This window comes from Pelobates fuscus, chromosome 6 (assembly GCF_036172605.1).
Source record: "Pelobates fuscus isolate aPelFus1 chromosome 6, aPelFus1.pri, whole genome shotgun sequence".
NCBI classification, from domain to species: Eukaryota; Metazoa; Chordata; class Amphibia; order Anura; family Pelobatidae; genus Pelobates; species Pelobates fuscus.
Window position 1 is genome coordinate 23109270 of NC_086322.1, and position 20296 is coordinate 23129565.

General features: G+C 41.3%; 1 protein-coding gene across 1 annotated transcript in view; it reads right to left on the reverse strand.

Moving 5' to 3' along the window:
* The window catches only part of ATP6V1B1 (ATPase H+ transporting V1 subunit B1), an 89356-nt gene that overhangs the window by 44283 nt on the left and 24777 nt on the right, over positions 1-20296 (reverse strand). The window contains exon 2 of the mRNA XM_063457564.1: positions 9996-10051. Within this exon, the coding sequence (XP_063313634.1) occupies positions 9996-10051 (56 nt within the window). The remainder of the gene's footprint in view (positions 1-9995; positions 10052-20296) is intronic.

Genomic DNA, 20296 nt, shown 5'->3' on the forward strand with positions numbered 1-20296 from the left:
TACTTTGTTGGATTATTGATGCAGCCCAAACTCCTGGTCTGTAATCCCTAACCTAGTAACAAAGTGCTTTTGGGTAAATAAAGAATAAAAAAGATTTACACATTATATCTATACCTCACATTGGCAGTCTGATGATTGGTAATAATAATAATAATAATAATATGGCATATAGGATATTGACTGATGGTAACATGGTATATAGAGTATTGGTTGGTGGTAGCATTTTATATAGGATATTTACTGGTGGTAACATGTTATATAGAGTATTGACTGATGGTAACGTTATATAGGACATTGACTGATAATAGCGTGATATATACAATATTTACTGACTGTAACCTGTTATATAGGACACTGACTGATGATAACATGGTATGTAGGACATTGACTGATGGTAACATGCCATATTGGACATTGACTGATGATAACATGGTATGTAGGACATTGACTGACGGTAACATGTTATATAGGGCATTGACTGATGGTAGCATGGTATACTGAGTGAATACTGACTGATGGTAACAGGTTATATATGGCATTGACTGATGGTAACATGGTATACTGAGTGAATACTGACTGATGGTAACATGTTATATAGGGCATTGACTGATGGTAACATGGTATACTGAGTGAATACTGATTGATGGTAACAGGTTATATATGGCATTGACTGATGGTAACATGGTATACTGAGTGAATACTGACTGACGGTAACAGGTTATATAGGGCATTGACTGATAATAGCATGGTATATACAATATTTACTGACTGTAACCTGTTATATAGGACACTGACTGATGATAACATGGTATGTAGGACATTGACTGATGGTAACATGCCATATTGGACATTGACTGATGATAACATGGTATGTAGGACATTGACTGACGGTAACATGTTATATATGGCATTGACTGATGGTAACATGGTATACTGAGTGAATACTGACTGACGGTAACATGTTATATAGGGCATTGACTGATGGTAGTATGGTATACTGAGTGAATACTGATTGATGGTAATATGTTATATATGGCATTGACTGATGGTAACATGGTATACTGAGTGAATACTGACTGACGGTAACATGTTATATAGGGCATTGACTGATGGTAGCATGGTATACTGAGTGAATACTGACTGACGGTAACATGTTATATAGGGCATTGACTGATGGTAACATGGTATACTGAGTGAATACTGACTGACGGTAACATGTTATATAGGGCATTGACTGATGGTAACATGGTATACTGAGTGAATACTGACTGACGGTAACATGTTATATAGGGCATTGACTGATGGTAACATGGTGTACTGAGTAAATACTAACTGATGGTAACATGTTATATAGGGCATTGACTGATGGTAACATGGTATACTGAGTGAATACTGACTGACGGTAACATGTTATATAGGGCATTGACTGATGGTAACATGGTATACTGAGTAAATACTAACTGATGGTAACATGTTATATAGGGCATTGACTGATGGTAACATGGTATACTGAGTGAATACTGACTGATGGTAACATGTTATATAGGGCATTGACTGATGGTAACATGGTATACTGAGTAAATACTAACTGATGGTAACATGTTATATAGGGCATTGACTGATGGTAACATGGTGTACTGAGTGAATACTGACTGACGGTAACATGTTATATAGGGCATTGACTGATGGTAACATGGTATACTGAGTAAATACTAACTGATGGTAACATGTTATATAGGGCATTGACTGATGGTAACATGGTATACTGAGTGAATACTGACTGACGGTAACATGTTATATAGGGCATTGACTGATGGTAACATGGTATACTGAGTAAATACTAACTGATAGTAACATGTTATATAGGGCAATGACTGATGGTAACATGGTATACTGAGTAAATACTAACTGATGGTAACATGTTATACAGGGCATTGACTGATGGTAACATGGTGTACTGAGTAAATACTAACTGATGGTAACATGTTATATAGGGCATTGACTGATGGTAACATGGTATACTGAGTGAATACTGACTGACGGTAACATGTTATATAGGGCATTGACTGATGGTAACATGGTATACTGAGTGAATACTGACTGACGGTAACATGTTATATAGGGCATTGACTGATGGTAACATGGTATACTGAGTAAATACTAACTGATGGTAACATGTTATATATGGCATTGACTGATGGTAACATGGTATACTGAGTGAATACTGACTGAAGGTAACATGTTATATAGGGCATTGACTGATGGTAACATGGTATACTGAGTGAATACTGACTGACGGTAACATGTTATATAGGGCATTGACTGATGGTAACATGGTATACTGAGTAAATACTAACTGATGGTAACATGTTATATAGGGCATTGACTGATGGTAACATGGTGTACTGAGTAAATACTAACTGATGGTAACATGTTATATAGGGCATTGACTGATGGTAACATGGTATACTGAGTGAATACTAACTGATGGTAACATGTTATATAGGGCATTGACTGATGGTAACATGGTATACTGAGTGAATACTGACTGACGGTAACATGTTATATAGGGCATTGACTGATGGTAACATGGTGTACTGAGTAAATACTAACTGATGGTAACATGTTATATAGGGCATTGACTGATGGTAACATGGTATACTGAGTGAATACTGACTGACGGTAACATGTTATATAGGGCATTGACTGATGGTAACATGGTATACTGAGTGAATACTGACTGACGGTAACATGTTATATAGGGCATTGACTGATGGTAACATGGTATACTGAGTAAATACTAACTGATGGTAACATGTTATATAGGGCATTGACTGATGGTAACATGGTATACTGAGTAAATACTAACTGATGGTAACATGTTATATAGGGCATTGACTGATGGTAACATGGTGTACTGAGTAAATACTAACTGATGGTAACATGTTATATATGGCATTGACTGATGGTAACATGGTATACTGAGTGAATACTGACTGACGGTAACATGTTATATAGGGCATTGACTGACGGTAACATGTTATATAGGGCATTGACTGATGGTAACATGGTATACTGAGTCAATACTAACTGATGGTAACATGTTATATATGGCATTGGCTGATGGTAGCATGGTATACTGAGTAAATACTAACTGATGGTAACATGTTATATAGGGCATTGACTGATGGTAACATGGTATACTGAGTAAATACTAACTGATGGTAACATGTTATATAGGGCATTGACTGATGGTAACATGGTATACTGAGTAAATACTAACTGATGGTAACATGTTATATAGGGCATTGACTGATGGTAACATGGTATACTGAGTAAATACTAACTGATGGTAACATGTTATATAGGGCATTGACTGATGGTAACATGGTGTACTGAGTAAATACTAACTGATGGTAACATGTTATATATGGCATTGACTGATGGTAACATGGTATACTGAGTGAATACTGACTGACGGTAACATGTTATATAGGGCATTGACTGATGGTAACATGGTATACTGAGTAAATACTAACTGATGGTAACATGTTATATAGGGCAATGACTGATGGTAACATGGTATACTGAGTAAATACTAACTGATGGTAACATGTTATACAGGGCATTGACTGATGGTAACATGGTGTACTGAGTAAATACTAACTGATGGTAACATGTTATATAGGGCATTGACTGATGGTAACATGGTATACTGAGTGAATACTGACTGACGGTAACATGTTATATAGGGCATTGACTGATGGTAACATGGTATACTGAGTAAATACTAACTGATGGTAACATGTTATATATGGCATTGACTGATGGTAACATGGTATACTGAGTGAATACTGACTGACGGTAACATGTTATATAGGGCATTGACTGATGGTAACATGGTATACTGAGTGAATACTGACTGACGGTAACATGTTATATAGGGCATTGACTGATGGTAACATGGTATACTGAGTAAATACTAACTGATGGTAACATGTTATATAGGGCATTGACTGATGGTAACATGGTGTACTGAGTAAATACTAACTGATGGTAACATGTTATATAGGGCATTGACTGATGGTAACATGGTATACTGAGTGAATACTAACTGATGGTAACATGTTATATAGGGCATTGACTGATGGTAACATGGTATACTGAGTGAATACTGACTGACGGTAACATGTTATATAGGGCATTGACTGATGGTAACATGGTGTACTGAGTAAATACTAACTGATGGTAACATGTTATATAGGGCATTGACTGATGGTAACATGGTATACTGAGTGAATACTGACTGACGGTAACATGTTATATAGGGCATTGACTGATGGTAACATGGTATACTGAGTGAATACTGACTGACGGTAACATGTTATATAGGGCATTGACTGATGGTAACATGGTATACTGAGTAAATACTAACTGATGGTAACATGTTATATAGGGCATTGACTGATGGTAACATGGTATACTGAGTAAATACTAACTGATGGTAACATGTTATATAGGGCATTGACTGATGGTAACATGGTGTACTGAGTAAATACTAACTGATGGTAACATGTTATATATGGCATTGACTGATGGTAACATGGTATACTGAGTGAATACTGACTGACGGTAACATGTTATATAGGGCATTGACTGACGGTAACATGTTATATAGGGCATTGACTGATGGTAACATGGTATACTGAGTCAATACTAACTGATGGTAACATGTTATATATGGCATTGGCTGATGGTAGCATGGTATACTGAGTAAATACTAACTGATGGTAACATGTTATATAGGGCATTGACTGATGGTAACATGGTATACTGAGTAAATACTAACTGATGGTAACATGTTATATAGGGCATTGACTGATGGTAACATGGTATACTGAGTGAATACTGACTGACGGTAACATGTTATATAGGGCATTGACTGATGGTAACATGGTATACTGAGTGAATACTGACTGACGGTAACATGTTATATAGGGCATTGACTGATGGTAACATGGTATACTGAGTAAATACTAACTGATGGTAACATGTTATATAGGGCATTGACTGATGGTAACATGGTATACTGAGTAAATACTAACTGATGGTAACATGTTATATAGGGCATTGACTGATGGTAACATGGTGTACTGAGTAAATACTAACTGATGGTAACATGTTATATATGGCATTGACTGATGGTAACATGGTATACTGAGTGAATACTAACTGACGGTAACATGTTATATAGGGCATTGACTGATGGTAACATGGTATACTGAGTGAATACTGACTGACGGTAACATGTTATATAGGGCAGTGCTCCCCAACCTTTTTATCGCCGCGGACCGGTAAACATTTGATAATTTTTCCGTGGCCCGCTTGTTTTGATTTAATAAGACAAAAAAAAACCAAACAGTCACATATATTAAAAAAAACACGCAGACACATACATAGTCAGAAAATCACAAACACAGTCACATAAAGACATAGACTCAAAATTGTGTGTATGTGTGTGTGAGCGGTGCAGTGTGTATGTGAGGGTGGCAGTGTGTGTGAGAGTTGCAGTGTGTGTGGGGGGCAGTGTTTGTGGGGCAGTGTGTCTAGTGTGTGTATGGGGGAAATGTTTGTGGGGCAGTGTGTGCAGTGTGTGTATGGGGGCAGTGTTTGTGGGGCAGTGTGTGTAGTGTGTGTATGGGGCAGTGTGTGTAGTGTGTGTATGGGGCAGTGTGTGTATGGGGCAGTGTGTGTAGTGTGTTTATGGGGCAGTGTTTGTGGGGCAGTGTGTGCAGTCTGTGTATGGGGCAGTGTTTGTAGTGTGTGTATGGGGCAATGTGTGTAGTGTGTGTATGGGGCAGTGTTTGTGGGGCAGTGTGTGTATGGGGACAGTGTTTGTGGGGCAGTGTGTGTATGGGGACAGTGTTTGTGGGGCAGTGTGTGTAGTGTGTGTATGGGGCAATGTGTGTAGTGTGTGTATGGGGCAGTGTGTGTAGTGTGTGCATGGGGCAGTGTTTGTGGGGCAATGTGTGTAGTGTGTGCATGGGGCAGTGTTTGTAGTGTGTATGGGGCAGTGTTTGTGGGGCAGTGTGTGTAGTGTGTGTGTGTGGGCAGTGTGTGTATGGGGGGTAAGGAGGCTTTTTTAAAATTTATTTAATTAAAATTAATATATTCATGTCCCCCCTCCCTTCTTACCTTTACTGGGAGGAGGGGGGACATTTCTTAGTCCCTGGTGGTCCGGTGGGGATTCCCTGGTGGTCCGGTGGTGGTGAGGTGAACTCTAGCCCACTTACAGGGCTAGAGTTCACTCTCGCGAGATTTGGAGCGTTGCCGTGGTTACCGCGGCAACGCTCCAAATCTCGCGAGAGGAGGACCCGGAGGAGCTGCAGGTAAGAGCTTCCGGGTCCTCTCTCACTCCCCTGCCGGCTGCCAGCAATGTGCCTGCAGACCGGGGAGGGAGATCTCTGATCTCCCCTCCGGTCCGCAGGCACATTACAGGGCTGGCACTTGGGCAATGCCAGCCCTGCATTAGCCGGCAGGCTCGCACACCCCACACCCCTGGGCGACCCGGTACCGTTTGATCCACGGACCGGTACCGGTCCGCGGCCCGGGGGTTGGGGAACACTGATATAGGGCATTGACTGATGGTAACATGGTATACTGAGTAAATACTAACTGATGGTAACATGTTATATAGGGCATTGACTGATGGTAACATGGTGTACTGAGTAAATACTAACTGATGGTAACATGTTATATATGGCATTGACTGATGGTAACATGGTATACTGAGTGAATACTGACTGACGGTAACATGTTATATAGGGCATTGACTGATGGTAACATGGTATACTGAGTCAATACTAACTGATGGTAACATGTTATATAGGGCATTGACTGATGGTAACATGGTATACTGAGTGAATACTGACTGATGGTAACATGATATATAGGGCATTGACTGATGGTAACATGGTATACTGAGTGAATACTGACTGACGGTAACATGTTATATAGGGCAGTGCTCCCCAACCTTTTTATCGCCGCGGACCGGTAAACGTTTGATAATTTTTCCGTGGCCCGCTTGTTTTGATTTAATAAGACAAAAAAAACCCAAACAGTCACATATATTAAAAAAAAACACGCAGACACATACATAGTCAGAAAATCACAAACACAGTCACATAAAGACATAGACTCAAAATTGTGTGTATGTGTGTGTGAGCGGTGCAGTGTGTATGTGAGGGTGGCAGTGTGTGTGAGAGTTGCAGTGTGTGTGTGGGGGGCAGTGTTTGTGGGGCAGTGTGTGTTGTGTGTGTATGGGGGAAATGTTTGTGGGGCAGTGTGTGCAGTGTGTGTATGGGGGCAATGTTTGTGGGGCAGTGTGTGTATGGGGGCAGTGTTTGTGGGGCAGTGTGTGTAGTGTGTGTATGGGGCAGTGTGTGTAGTGTGTGTATGGGGTAGTGTGTGTATGGGGTAGTGTGTGTATGGGGCAGTGTGTGTATGGGGTAGTGTGTGTATGGGGCAGTGTGTGTATGGGGCAGTGTGTGTATGGGGCAGTGTGTGTATGGGGCAGTGTGTGTATGGGGCAATGTGTGTAGTGTGTTTATGGGGCAGTGTTTGTGGGGCAGTGTGTGCAGTCTGTGTATGGGGCAGTGTTTGTAGTGTGTGTATGGGGCAATGTGTGTAGTGTGTGTGTGGGGCAGTGTGTGTATGGGGACAGTGTTTGTGGGGCAGTGTGTGTAGTGTGTGTATGGGGCAGTGTTTGTGGGGCAGTGTGTGCATGGGGGCAGTGTTTGTGGGGCAGTGTGTGCATGGGGGCAGTGTTTGTGGGGCAGTGTGTGCATGGGGGCAGTGTTTGTGGGGCAATGTGTGTAGTGTGTGTATGGGGCAGTGTGTAGTGTGTGCATGGGGCAGTGTTTGTAGTGTGTATGGGGCAGTGTTTGTGGGGCAGTGTGTGTAGTGTGTTTATGGGGCAATGTGTGTAGTGTGTGTGTGGGGGCAGTGTGTGTAGTGTGTTTATGGGGCAGTGTGTGTATGGGGGGTAAGGAGGCTTTTTAAAAATTTATTTAATTAAAATTAAGATATTCATGTCCCCCCTCCCTTCTTACCTTTACTGGGAGGAGGGGGGACATTTCTTAGTCCCTGGTGGTCCGGTGGGGATTCCCTGGTGGTCCGGTGGTGGTGAGGTGAACTCTAGCCCAGTTACAGGGCTAGAGTTCACTCTCGCGAGATTTGGAGCGTTGCCGTGGTTACCGCGGCAACGCTCCAAATCTCGCGAGAGGAGGACCCGGAGGAGCTGCAGGTAAGAGCTCCCGGGTCCTCTCTCACTCCCCTGCCGGCTGTCAGCACAGTGCCTGCAGACCGGGGAGGGAGATCTCTGATCTCCCCTCCGGTCCGCAGGCACATTGCAGGGCTGGCACTTGGGCAATGCCAGCCCTGCATTAGCCGGCAGGCTCGCACACCCCACACCCCTGGGCGGCCCGGTACCGTTTGATCCACGGACCGGTACCGGTCCGCGGCCCGGGGGTTGGGGAACACTGATTATAGGGCATTGACTGATGGTAACATGGTATACTGAGTAAATACTAACTGATGGTAACATGTTATATAGGGCATTGACTGATGGTAACATGGTGTACTGAGTAAATACTAACTGATGGTAACATGTTATATATGACATATTGATCTTTATTTTGATTTTAATAAGAAATGGTTCCATTATGTTAGAAAAAAAAATATTTACCTACAGAAGTCACCATTAAATTCTATGGGAATTAATGTAGTTTAACCCCTTAAGGACACATGACGTGTGTGACACGTCATGATTCCCTTTTATTCCAGAAGTTTGGTCCTTAAGGGGTTAATTATTTAAAAAGGTTTTCCTAACACAATGCAATAACTTCTGATTCTGATTCAAACAAATTAAGTCAAGGCCATTGATTGGCTTGTGGATTTTAACTTAATGAAGATATTTAGTGTATTGACTGGCTGACTTGTTTTTTTATTTATTTAATTGTTTCTTTTTTCAGTTCTTAATTCTAATTCTTAGAATGACTACACGTGGATAGCTCTTTATACATAGCAAACCAATGTATCAGCTTGCGGGGTCTATTAACTGGAGATTTCCACTCAGATGATGATATCTAGTGAGCATCCAACCAGCAAACCATATATTTAGATCATGTTTTTATATCCTACATTTAAGTTTTGAGCTTTATTACAAGATTTTCTATTTTTCCAAATTGCATATTATTTGTTCTCTCTGTATTTGAATATTTTCTATATTTAATTTGCTGGTTCATTAAATGTGAGGAAGGTTGAGGTCTTATTCTGGTACGATGCTTTGCTTGAAAGCAACTTGTAAAATTTCAACTTCTTTATGTCATAAAAGGCTTCCACAGTTGAGTTAGGATCAGGAAGACATAATTACACTGCAGCTATCCAACCTCAAGGTCAAGTTGATCTTCAACCTATTGTCACATTGCTGGTCCCTTACACTAATGACTACCGAAGTAAGGGAACGGGGCAAATGAATTAACCGGATTATGTGAACTGGGCTGAGTTTTTCTTTATTACTATATTGTTTCTGCCTTTGCAGTTTCAAATTAAACTGGTTTATTAGCTAAGTTATAAATTACAAAATGTAAGGGAAAATCTTGTAACTTCACCTGATTTAGCAAATTTCTATATTTACTGACATTGTGGTCAAATTTGTTAGTTGAACAGACAGATCAAAGGATATTTATCGAACAAAAACAAGTGCTATTCTGGGGCAAAGTGCTAAATAAACTTACCATTTAAACCACCAGAATGTTACATAGCTAAATAGTTGTTTTATAATTACATATTTACTTATATCTTTAAAAAAAAAATGTCTTCCGTCATGTTTCCAAATCACATATCGTGTTTTTGTGTGTGCATGTGATTGTGTGTGTACACATCATTGAAGCACGTATTTCAATCACAGAGCCTGATATAATGACATCATATACCTTCACATTGTCCAACACAACCAATGGTCCATTGACCCCGCAAACTGTCCGATAACCTACAGGAAAAGGAGAGGAGATAATTTTATCAGTTGCAGGCATATACATTCCTCACTTTTTTAATGTAACAGAATCGGTTACAGGCAGATCATTTTCTGCATATCAATCTGTACATCTTCAGTTAATATTTGTTTTTTCTCCTAAGGCGTGGTCACAGACCTGACCAGACTCTGAGTCCATACCTGATCACTGACCAGCTGCTTGGAACTTTTTCACCTGGTCTACTAGATGTTTGGTCATGGCCACCAGACTTAATAATTCGCCATATGCTTTGATATAATGACAGGGCGACATGAGCTGTGTTAGCTAGAGGGTAACAGAGATCTGCGCCATTTAAAGATAAGCAACATAGAATGAAAATATGTAGACAGCTGTTGGACCCTCCAGTTCAAAGCAAACCACTTCTAGAAAATTAAACTAGATGCAGATCTCTGATGTTTCTCTCGTTATTGGTATCATAAACTTGAGATAGAAAATTGTTGGTATATATTTTTATGATTGCTGTGTTTCGACCAGTTTGTCTCCGTTTTTGCAGCCAGGAGATAGCATGGAAGTCTTAGGACAATATATTCCCCTGACCCACTGTCCTTCTTCGCAATTATGATCAAAGAAAATCAACTGGAACTTTTAGCTTTTAAATCCGCAAATTCCACAGAGAGAAAAAGAAGCGACAGAGAACAAGAAAATCACAGAGCACATCAGTAACGTGTAGACTATCCCCGGAAAACATCAATTTCACTAATTGAGAGTTTGAGATCTCAGGAAGAAAGGAAAAAAGTAGTACGAAATGGCCAAAAGGAAAAGAAATAAAATCTTTCGTTCAGGGACAGAAGGCTGTGTGGGTGGGCTGGGATTTTCTTAAAGTAGGAAAAGAAAAAGCTGTTAGGAAATAGGAATGACTGCCAATTCCGTAACAACAAAAAAGAAGTCTTTCAACCTGACCCCTCTGCACACACTCACCCAAAATTCACAGGTCCTGTCACATACAATCACCATTAGCACTGTGTATAAGGCGCTATTAACTCACATCAGGCATGGGAGAGAGGAGGGGGCAAAGACGAACCCAACTGGATTTGAGGATAGAAAGACCACTCTAGAAGCGTCTGAAGAATTAGAGGTTTGCTTTGAATCTTATAATACGGACATTTTAAAGGAATCCGGTCACGTTATTGTGCCGTTAATTTACTAAACCAAAGAGTATGGAGAATAGGCACGGCAACTGAACATTGTAGACTAAAATTACCGTAATAAATTAAAACAATATTGGAAAAATACCTTCAACTCAGCTATGTTTCAAGCTGGGATAATTTCACTTAAAATTAACAAATCCTTCATAAATTCTCCATAATTCCAAGCTTAGCGAACAAACCTCAAGGTGTTTCAACAAAGTTATGGTTTGGATAGACTTCCTTTTTCGTTTTTAAATGCAGTTTTATTAGAGCCAAAGACAGCACAAACCATTGCAAACAAGCCAAAACATACACAAGTAGGAACAAAGTGGATACAGGCAGTTAGAATGCAATGTAAACACGACGAGCTTCGTAATGTACGAATAACGAAGAAACATTCTAAATAGACTATGCTGACACTGTTCGAGCAGGGCCCTCTTCACTTCTTGTATCTGACGACAGCGGCGGTCTGTCAATCACTTACAGTAATATATAACAACATGGTATAATCGTAAAATGCTGCATGGTATGTTGGCGCTATATAAATGAAAATAAAAACAATATATGACCAGAGTAAAATAGTTACCCATAGACATTTGAGCAGTGAGACTGCAGGGGCAGCATCTATACACCAAAACTGATTCATTAAGCTAAAGTTGCTTTGGTGACTATAGTGTCTCTTTAATCTAGGCAAATCAGTCTGTGTTACTGAATTCATTTAGATTCTCTAATTTTTCATGATACACTGTCAGTAATTGACTCCATTTACACCTGTGGCATTGCTTTAGTTACCTGTGGTGGCTTCACTCACTCCATGAAAGTGAAATCTTAGTTTTCTGACTGAGGATGATAGGGGATGTAGAGGGAGTATTCATTTCAATCTACTAGCTGTTATGAGGCATAATTGGTCCAGCTATGGATTGCAGTGGAGACTCAGCCAAGCCTTATACTCGGAGAACAGTATGTCTGTTACTGAATGAATTTAATATCTTTTACGGAGAGAGCTCTCTGAGAGCTCCATTAAATGTGAGTGACAGGTTTATCAGGTTTAGCACGGAATGCTTATACACAAGCAGGTGTCCGCTTATGACTGATTTTAGATCAAAGTGAGTTAATAAAACGATACTATGACCTACATGATCATTGTTGTGCTTTATTTGTAAGAAGGTGCGTGAATGGGAAGTAACATTACTATTTCCAGACAGGTCTGAGACACATTGTTTCAGTTCTGTGTTTCGAGATCAGTTCTGTTCCTATCATGGCATGATGTCAAACTCGCAGTGAAATTGTCTCCCAAACAAGGCATTGACTTACAGGGAATAATAGTTTATCTATACATTGAGCTATGTGACTTGCACTTGGAAAGCTCTTAAATCAATTTCACAAATTGCACAAATTTCTGTCCAATTCTCTGCAATTTAAGAACTATAGTGTTATTTAGTAAAAGTGAATATTAAAAGTGAATTCCGAATTCTAACAGTTCTGCTATTTTCACCTTAAATAAACACTACAGTATCAGCAATACAATCATGTATTCCTGACATTTTAGTCTTGAAAATGCAGTTCAGGTGACCAGCCCCCCTCTGATCACAGGAAAAAGGTGATTTTAGTAACCTTTTCTACCACGCCGTGACGGTCTCGCCGTAGCTGGCATTTTCTGGCCCAGTTTCCATGGCGGAGATCATCCAATCCAGTGCTTTACCATAGGAAAGCATTGGGAGGCTATTGCGCTTGAATGGCAAAATGCTGCATGACACCAATCAGCATCTCTTCATATAGATACATTGAATCAATTCATCTCGATGTGGAATTTTCAGTGCCTTTATGCAGAGCCACACTGTGCAGCACTGACCCAGGAAGCACCTCCTGTGGCTGTTTGAGTGACTGCCACTAGAGGTGTTACCAGTAGTAATGTAAACACTGCACTTTCTCTGAAAGGGAAATGGTAACATGAAAATGCTAGAAGGGATACACTATATACACCAGAACAACTACATTAGGCTGTACTGGTTCTGGTGACAACAGTGTCCCTTTATACTTGAAATTCACTTTGAAAAAGCACTTTAGTAAATAGCCATCAGACTTTAAAATGAATCTGAGACCTACTGTGACCTTCTGAAACCCCTACTGTTACCAGGACAATTAAGAATTGCTTACAATGGGGAAGGTTTATTCACTGGGAATTAAAGGGAATTTCACATTTAAAGCCAAAATAGCAAAAATGAAAACGGACTTTTTCCTTAATCAGCTATTCGGCCTAAATGTTGGAATTCACTTTGAAATCACATTGGGTTCCCACCCCGGTTAATCAATAAACTCTGAAATCCAGCAAATTAAAACCCGAAAGGCACAATTTAGACAAAAGCAGCTAAACTGGAAAAGTTCCCAAACTCTAGTCTGACTGAGCTATAGTGAACGGCAATCTGGCTATTTTAGCCTTAGTTTTGCCTTTTGGATTTCAGTTTGTTAGAATTTAGTGAATAATCCCCCCAGTGTAGTCACACACATTTTAACAAAGACGTTCTAAGTAAAAACTCTCTCTGCAGGGCTGCATGACTTTGTACAGACTGCAGCCGCCGAATTCCCACCGCAAACGTGATCACCCATCATCCACCAGAAAGGGTTTAGATGAAAATAACTCAATATCGCCTGGAAAAGTTCAGATCCTCTATATCTGATCATTTTTTAGCCGGGAGCCCCAGTCAACTAGAGGTAAAAAAAAAAAAAAAAAAAAAAAAATCAGTTTTAGAAATGTTAAGACAATCCCTCTCTTGTTTGCCCTTTACCCCCGTTTCATTGTGCAATGTGTCAGCCTGGGCAGGTCCGTCAAACTAGGCGACCAATCCCGAGCCGGCAGCCCTTGTGAAAAGCCCAGTGGGGATTCCCACACTATGCCACTAATTAAGAGCGCAGACCACTGTTCCCAGACACACCTGCACAGTCACGTGACTACAGAAAGACTGATCTGCCCAAGCGTGAAGGGGAACAAGAGTGAAAGCGATGTGAAAGAGGTCTCTGGACTGCTGCCTCGCAAAACACATATTTCATGTTTCATTGAGGAAAAGATTAATTTGCAAGTGTTCACGCTTCCTTTGTCTCTCCCCAATTTGTGTGGGCCCCCGTCTACGCCATCATTGGATGCAGCGTGGACCTGTTGCCAACTAGGATGTGTGGTCATGTGGCCTCACCTTGATATGCCAGTAAGACACTCCAGCTAGGATTACAACTCCTATTATGCTGAGATAATTGCAGAAAGCACCATTTCTTCTAGTTGGGAAAATGCAACGTGCTCCTGCATCACCCAATTAGTTATAACTTTGTCTGGCTAAAGGGTTATGGGCAGGATCAGGCTGGTATGATTCACCCCTGTGCGTAAAGTCTGTAAATGGATTAATGAACCGCTCTTGCAGCATATGAACCCTCTATACTGTAGGGCAACAGTTATCATGTATTGCCCAACAGCATGAGGATGTGATATGTGCCCATGGGAATATGGTGAATTCTGCAAATTTAGTAGTTTTAGGGCCACACAGAAATAGCTGGAGAAATCCCATCCAGCCATACGCCGGCCCCGTTGGACAGGTTAGGGTGAAATATATCTAAGCTTTTGACTACCCCCTACAGTCACAGGAAATGTCGTTTATTCAGTTTATCCAGTGCTGACTCATATACTCATCGTTTGGTCTTGGAAATGGAATTCCTCTAAAATAACAAAATATACAGAAATGTGATAAAATAACACCACCACTCACACACAAAAAAAGAATAGTTTCAGCCAAAATGCTTACAGAGCTACTGGTTCGGTGCCCCAGGGGCAGCTTGCCGTAAGTCACGAGGCCGGATTGTGGCTGTGTTTTTAACTTTCGCTGGATTTTTTAAATATTGTTTCATTTTAGAGTATGTCCATTTGAGTGGAAGATGGGCTATTCAAGGGCATTGATGGTCATCGATGGAAAAGGTGAGTTTAGTTGAGGAAATCAAAAGGTGGCAACGTATTGTAGAAATGCAAGTTTCATGATGCTTTGTTAGCCTTTAATTGACGTGAGAGGTAGCGATATCTGCACACCTGCAGGACATTGTGTGAGGGGTACAGGGGCACTTTTGGGCAGATCTCCCTCTTAAAGCCCATATTTTACTATCTTTATTATCCTTTCCACTAGAGCAGGAAAGAGCTTGAGCAACCAGCAGGTACTAATTAATTTGTGACAAAGACCAGGAATTAACCTGACATGTAACTATTCTGGGCACTTTTACAGTCTATTAGGCTACAGAATATATAGAACTATGGGTTACGATTCAATATTCATCAGATTAATTCAGACATAAAGTACTACAGCAAGCTAAAATGCTTTAGGTGTGTGTAGTGTATTCTCCGGTTCAATATTTACCAAATATTTTGTTTATAAAACATTTTTTTTGATGTGGGGTAGTGGCCGGCCGAGTACCAAGCCAGACGTGTTCCAGTGAAGCCCGGGCCCTACAAAATATAGACAAAACGGCAGAATACCGCAAGCTATAAATACTACATATATATGCTGACAACATGGGGCGCAAGCAGAGGCACCAATTTTAGGTAGAGAGACCCGCTTTCCCCGACATTAGGCTATCGTTTGAGCGGCCTACGTTCTTTAATCCATCCTTCTCTCCCTGCCTTTTGCTTACCTACCTTTTTTCTTTCTTTCTTATTATATTACATGCCCTACATAACAAGAATGTATGTTGAGCTATGAGATCGCAGTAACAAGCCAGCGATGACCTAATATGCATGTATCTACTATACTCCCCATACAGTTGTATGCTGAAAGAAAACTTTCAAAATACAAACTACAGGGGGCCTGACCGCTATGCCGAAACGGTCGCACTAAGCCTGAGCTCCGTGAGGAACTTTGAATTTAAGCGATATAATAGACTTTTGAGCCCTTAATTACAAGCTTGAAGCTTCAAGTGTTTTATTAAGGCAGGTGGGAACGACATTGCCCTCCTTACCTCGGAATCTGTGGCGTAAAGTCCTGCGGCCTACTTAAGGGCCCTCATGGCGGTGGGGACACAGAAGCGGCCAATCTCTCAGTCTCTTGGCTGCAAGGAAACAGCCTTGCGGTGGTTGAGCCCATCTCCCTCCCCCTGTTGGAGAGGGTTATCACACATACATTCGTCTGCTGATTCACCTCTGCAACCTAATTAGCATCCAGTATCCAGCAAGGCAGTGCGCTCTCCACAGAAGCAAGGCTTGATACGGAGCCGCAGTTCTCCGCGGAAAGCTGACACCGACCCTTCCACTTGGTCTAGAAGACCAATGAAGCAACAGTGCCACCCGCCTGTACAGTCTCCCCAATATATTCAGGCCGACCTGTGGCCTCTAACCCTCGGAGGGTGCGCTCACGATGGCACAGACCACAACGGTTCAACTCCAGACAGGCTGTTAATGGGCCTGCTCCGAAGCATGCTGCAGCAAGGCCTGAGCTTTCCACTTGGGCAGCGGAGGGGAAAGGCACACACAGGGAGTCTCAGAGGTCTCTACACCACCCTATGGATCTCATGCCACCAGATGGGCAGACCAACACCACCTTGGGGAACTATGTCATACCAGCTGCTGGCGTGGGCTAAGTGACACTCATGATACTTAACAGTCACACGGCTTGCCCACTCTGATAAGAGGCTAGCTCCTTAAACACCTATTCTTTAATCTGCAAACATCACAAATTCCCTCCTGTGTTCATCACCATAATGTGTGGTAACTCAGCTCACATATTGTCATATTGTCTCTTCACTGACCTATGTTTCCGCATCTCAGCTACGTAGTGCACTAGCTTAACCTTGATAAGTGTTTTTGAGCCAAGCACTGTGACATATATAAACGATCCAGGGGCCTCTAGGTCTAGGGTGTTCTGCTTCTTAACCTCTACACTTCTAGAATAGTTCTTGCTCACCTAGTTTAATTTTTACCAATCGATTAGACGTGCTTACTTAACCTGACTATAATCTTCTATAAAAATTGTGCTGTATTTTCTAAAGCTGACCAACTGTTATGCTGTGTTTTATCGTATACTTGCAAATGCTGTTGGGGCACTGCGAGCTACCATGTTATGTTTTCATGCACTACAAAAATAAAGAATAATACAAAAAATAATACAAATTACAAAACAATATATATATATATTTTTAAGTATTAATTCATTTGGTTTTTTTGGACCTTAGTGAAAAATCATGCTACAAGTTGTTGCTCTGTGAATGTCCTATCATTGAGCAGAGGTTAATGTTAGCTTAGAGGGAGATGGCTTCATTTTGCAGCTCGGGATGCAATGTGGCAACAAAGTGTACAATGCTCTAGCCGTGTACAACGCTTTGCTCAATTTGTTCCCTAAAGGGAGGCCCTGACAAGGATTTTACCATCACTCTTTGTTTTCTCGGAGATTCTTTCCTGGGATGAGAGAAAGCTGAGCGGTGGGCTGGCTGCCAAGGAAGGGATCTGCCAAGCTGTGAAGGTGAGCCAAGTGAGAGCAATGGGGCATATAACAGGAACCCATTCGGTTAGGTGCCAGAGAGCAGTGACTTGATGTACAAGGAAATTAGGGACAGGGCGCTGCGCTCTGTGGGCTGCCCGTAAAGAGAATACATTGTAATACTCACTGCAAGGCATTGTGGGACTTAATGAAATCATTTAAAGTCTGTCTTGGTAACCAGCTGATACAGAATCCCTGTTAATTGTTAATTAAAGACATTTTTGGCAAATTAATTGATCAAGACAACAAGTAATTTTGCTTTGTAATTTCTCAGTAATGTCAATAAGACACCAGTCAGTTTTAGGATTGCACATCTAAATGAACCACATAGACTCAGGATGTTAATCATGTGGTCCAGGATGGTACGCATAAAATCACAGATTTAAACGTTTTTTGTTTTTTTTTGCCAAATATGAGCTTCAGTAGCACTGTACATATGGCTGTATGCCAGAAAGTGGGGTGTGCATTCATGCCAGGCTAACATGGCCCCTTTTTTTTTAGGTGTACCACACCTTCCAGCTGGAGTAACCCCATTTGGACATCGCCAGTGACACAAAAATAAATGTCACTTCCACAGTCACCGCACCCACCCCCAGTTCCATCCTCTAACTTTCCAGTGTTAGAAGGTATAGTGTGTCTATAGCCCTCACCAGCTCGCCTTCTCCATGCCTGCTTGGTCTGTGACCCTCAAACACTAGTAAAATAATAGAGGTCCAGGCACTCCTTGGTTCAAGGCAGGTACTATATTAAGCCACAACAGCAACGTTTCGACCCCAAAAGGTCTTCCGGTTCAGCAAGCACCCTGGCTCTACTAAAGGCCTCAAACACTGGTGTCACACGCACCTACTATAATAATACTACAGAGTCAGCAGGAACCCCTTGGGTTTCTGAGTTCAGTTTGAATTTGGGCAGGGGTGGGACAGGCAGCCGCATCAGTCAGTCCCATGCGGCGCTTTCCATGTCACATAGACAATGCTCTGAGTTTAGTTAGCACAGCAGGGGGACTCTCCAAATGTAATGTGGGGCACTAGTCATGTTTGGTAAATAACCTTGTTAGTGGCATGTGTTTGCAAGACGGCCCCCCCCCCCCCCGGTTCTCCTGCACACTGTATCCAGCAATTTGGTGGCAGCAGCACCATCAGGGGGAGCTCAGGAGGTGAAGCGCGTCAGGCTGCAGGGTGTGAGGCTCTGTGTATGCCTTCACGCCTGGCAGAAAGGGGGTCAGTAAGGTCAAGAGCAAACAACCCAGACTGCTGGGCCAGGGCAGAGTCTAAAGGGAACGGGCTGCGTCTAACCCACATCACTAATTGTCACTGTTAATGGCCTTTGTCAGGAGGTCCAGAGAATGCACTCTTTCTAAGCAGGCAATCAGCAAGGAGAGCACAAATCAGCTACATCATGAAAAGAGTGCTGGTGAAGCGCTATACAATATTAAATTATAACAATAGTGTTTTTTCCTATTTACAATTGGTGAATAAACTTTAACATGTGAATATATATATAAACAGTACCTTTTAGGTATATACAGAAGTGTTGTAAGTTGGTAATCAGTACCTTAAGAAAAACAGAATATACCAAACATAGTGTAAACTGTGACAAAAATGAAAATAGATTTAAATTAAGAGGGAAAATTCCCACTCACACTTTAGAGAGCTAATAATGTATAGCTCAATTTGATCGCCTGTGGGGTCCGTAGAGGCGACCCTATCCCTTCTTTTTGCTGGATATTGATAAAAGAAGGGATAGGGTCGCCTCTACGGACCCCACAGGCGATCAAATTGAGCTATACATTATTAGCTCTCTAAAGTGTGAGTGGGAATTTTCCCTCTTAATTTAAATCTATTTTCATTTTTGTCACAGTTTACACTATGTTTGGTATATTCTGTTTTTCTTAAGGTACTGATTACCAACTTACAACACTTCTGTATATACCTAAAAGGTACTGTTTATATATATATTCACATGTTAAAGTTTATTCACCAATTGTAAATAGGAAAAAACACTATTGTTATAATTTAATATTGTATAGCGCTTCACCAGTACACTACCACTGAACTCACTCTTAAAGATAAGAACTTGGTGTTAAAGCTGCTTATCCATTGTTCACTCTTTGCAAATTAGCGCTAGTACTACCCTGTTTTGTTTGTACATCATGAAAAGACTTTAGGATTCTGGATCTCTAGAACTACAACTCCCATCATGCTGAGGCTGAAATGTATGAGAGCTACATACAGTAATTAGTAGCCGAACTGAATGCAACGCTGACTTAGATAATTTTTCCAGTTCGGATATTTTGACCTTAAACCTGAAATTCACCTTGAGTTTTCACTTTAGTAATTAACCATGAAAAAACAAAGTCCCGGCACCCCTGGTGCTGCAAAGAACAACTCCCATCAGGCTGAGCTCAACAAGACCCAAGCAGATGTAACACCAGAGGTTTATAGAAAGTAGAATAATTGGATTCCATTATCACCAAAACATACACAATCAATAACTAGTGATGTCGCGAACATACAATTTTCGGTTCGCGAACGGCGAACGTGAACTTCCGCAAATGTTCGCGAACGGGCGAACC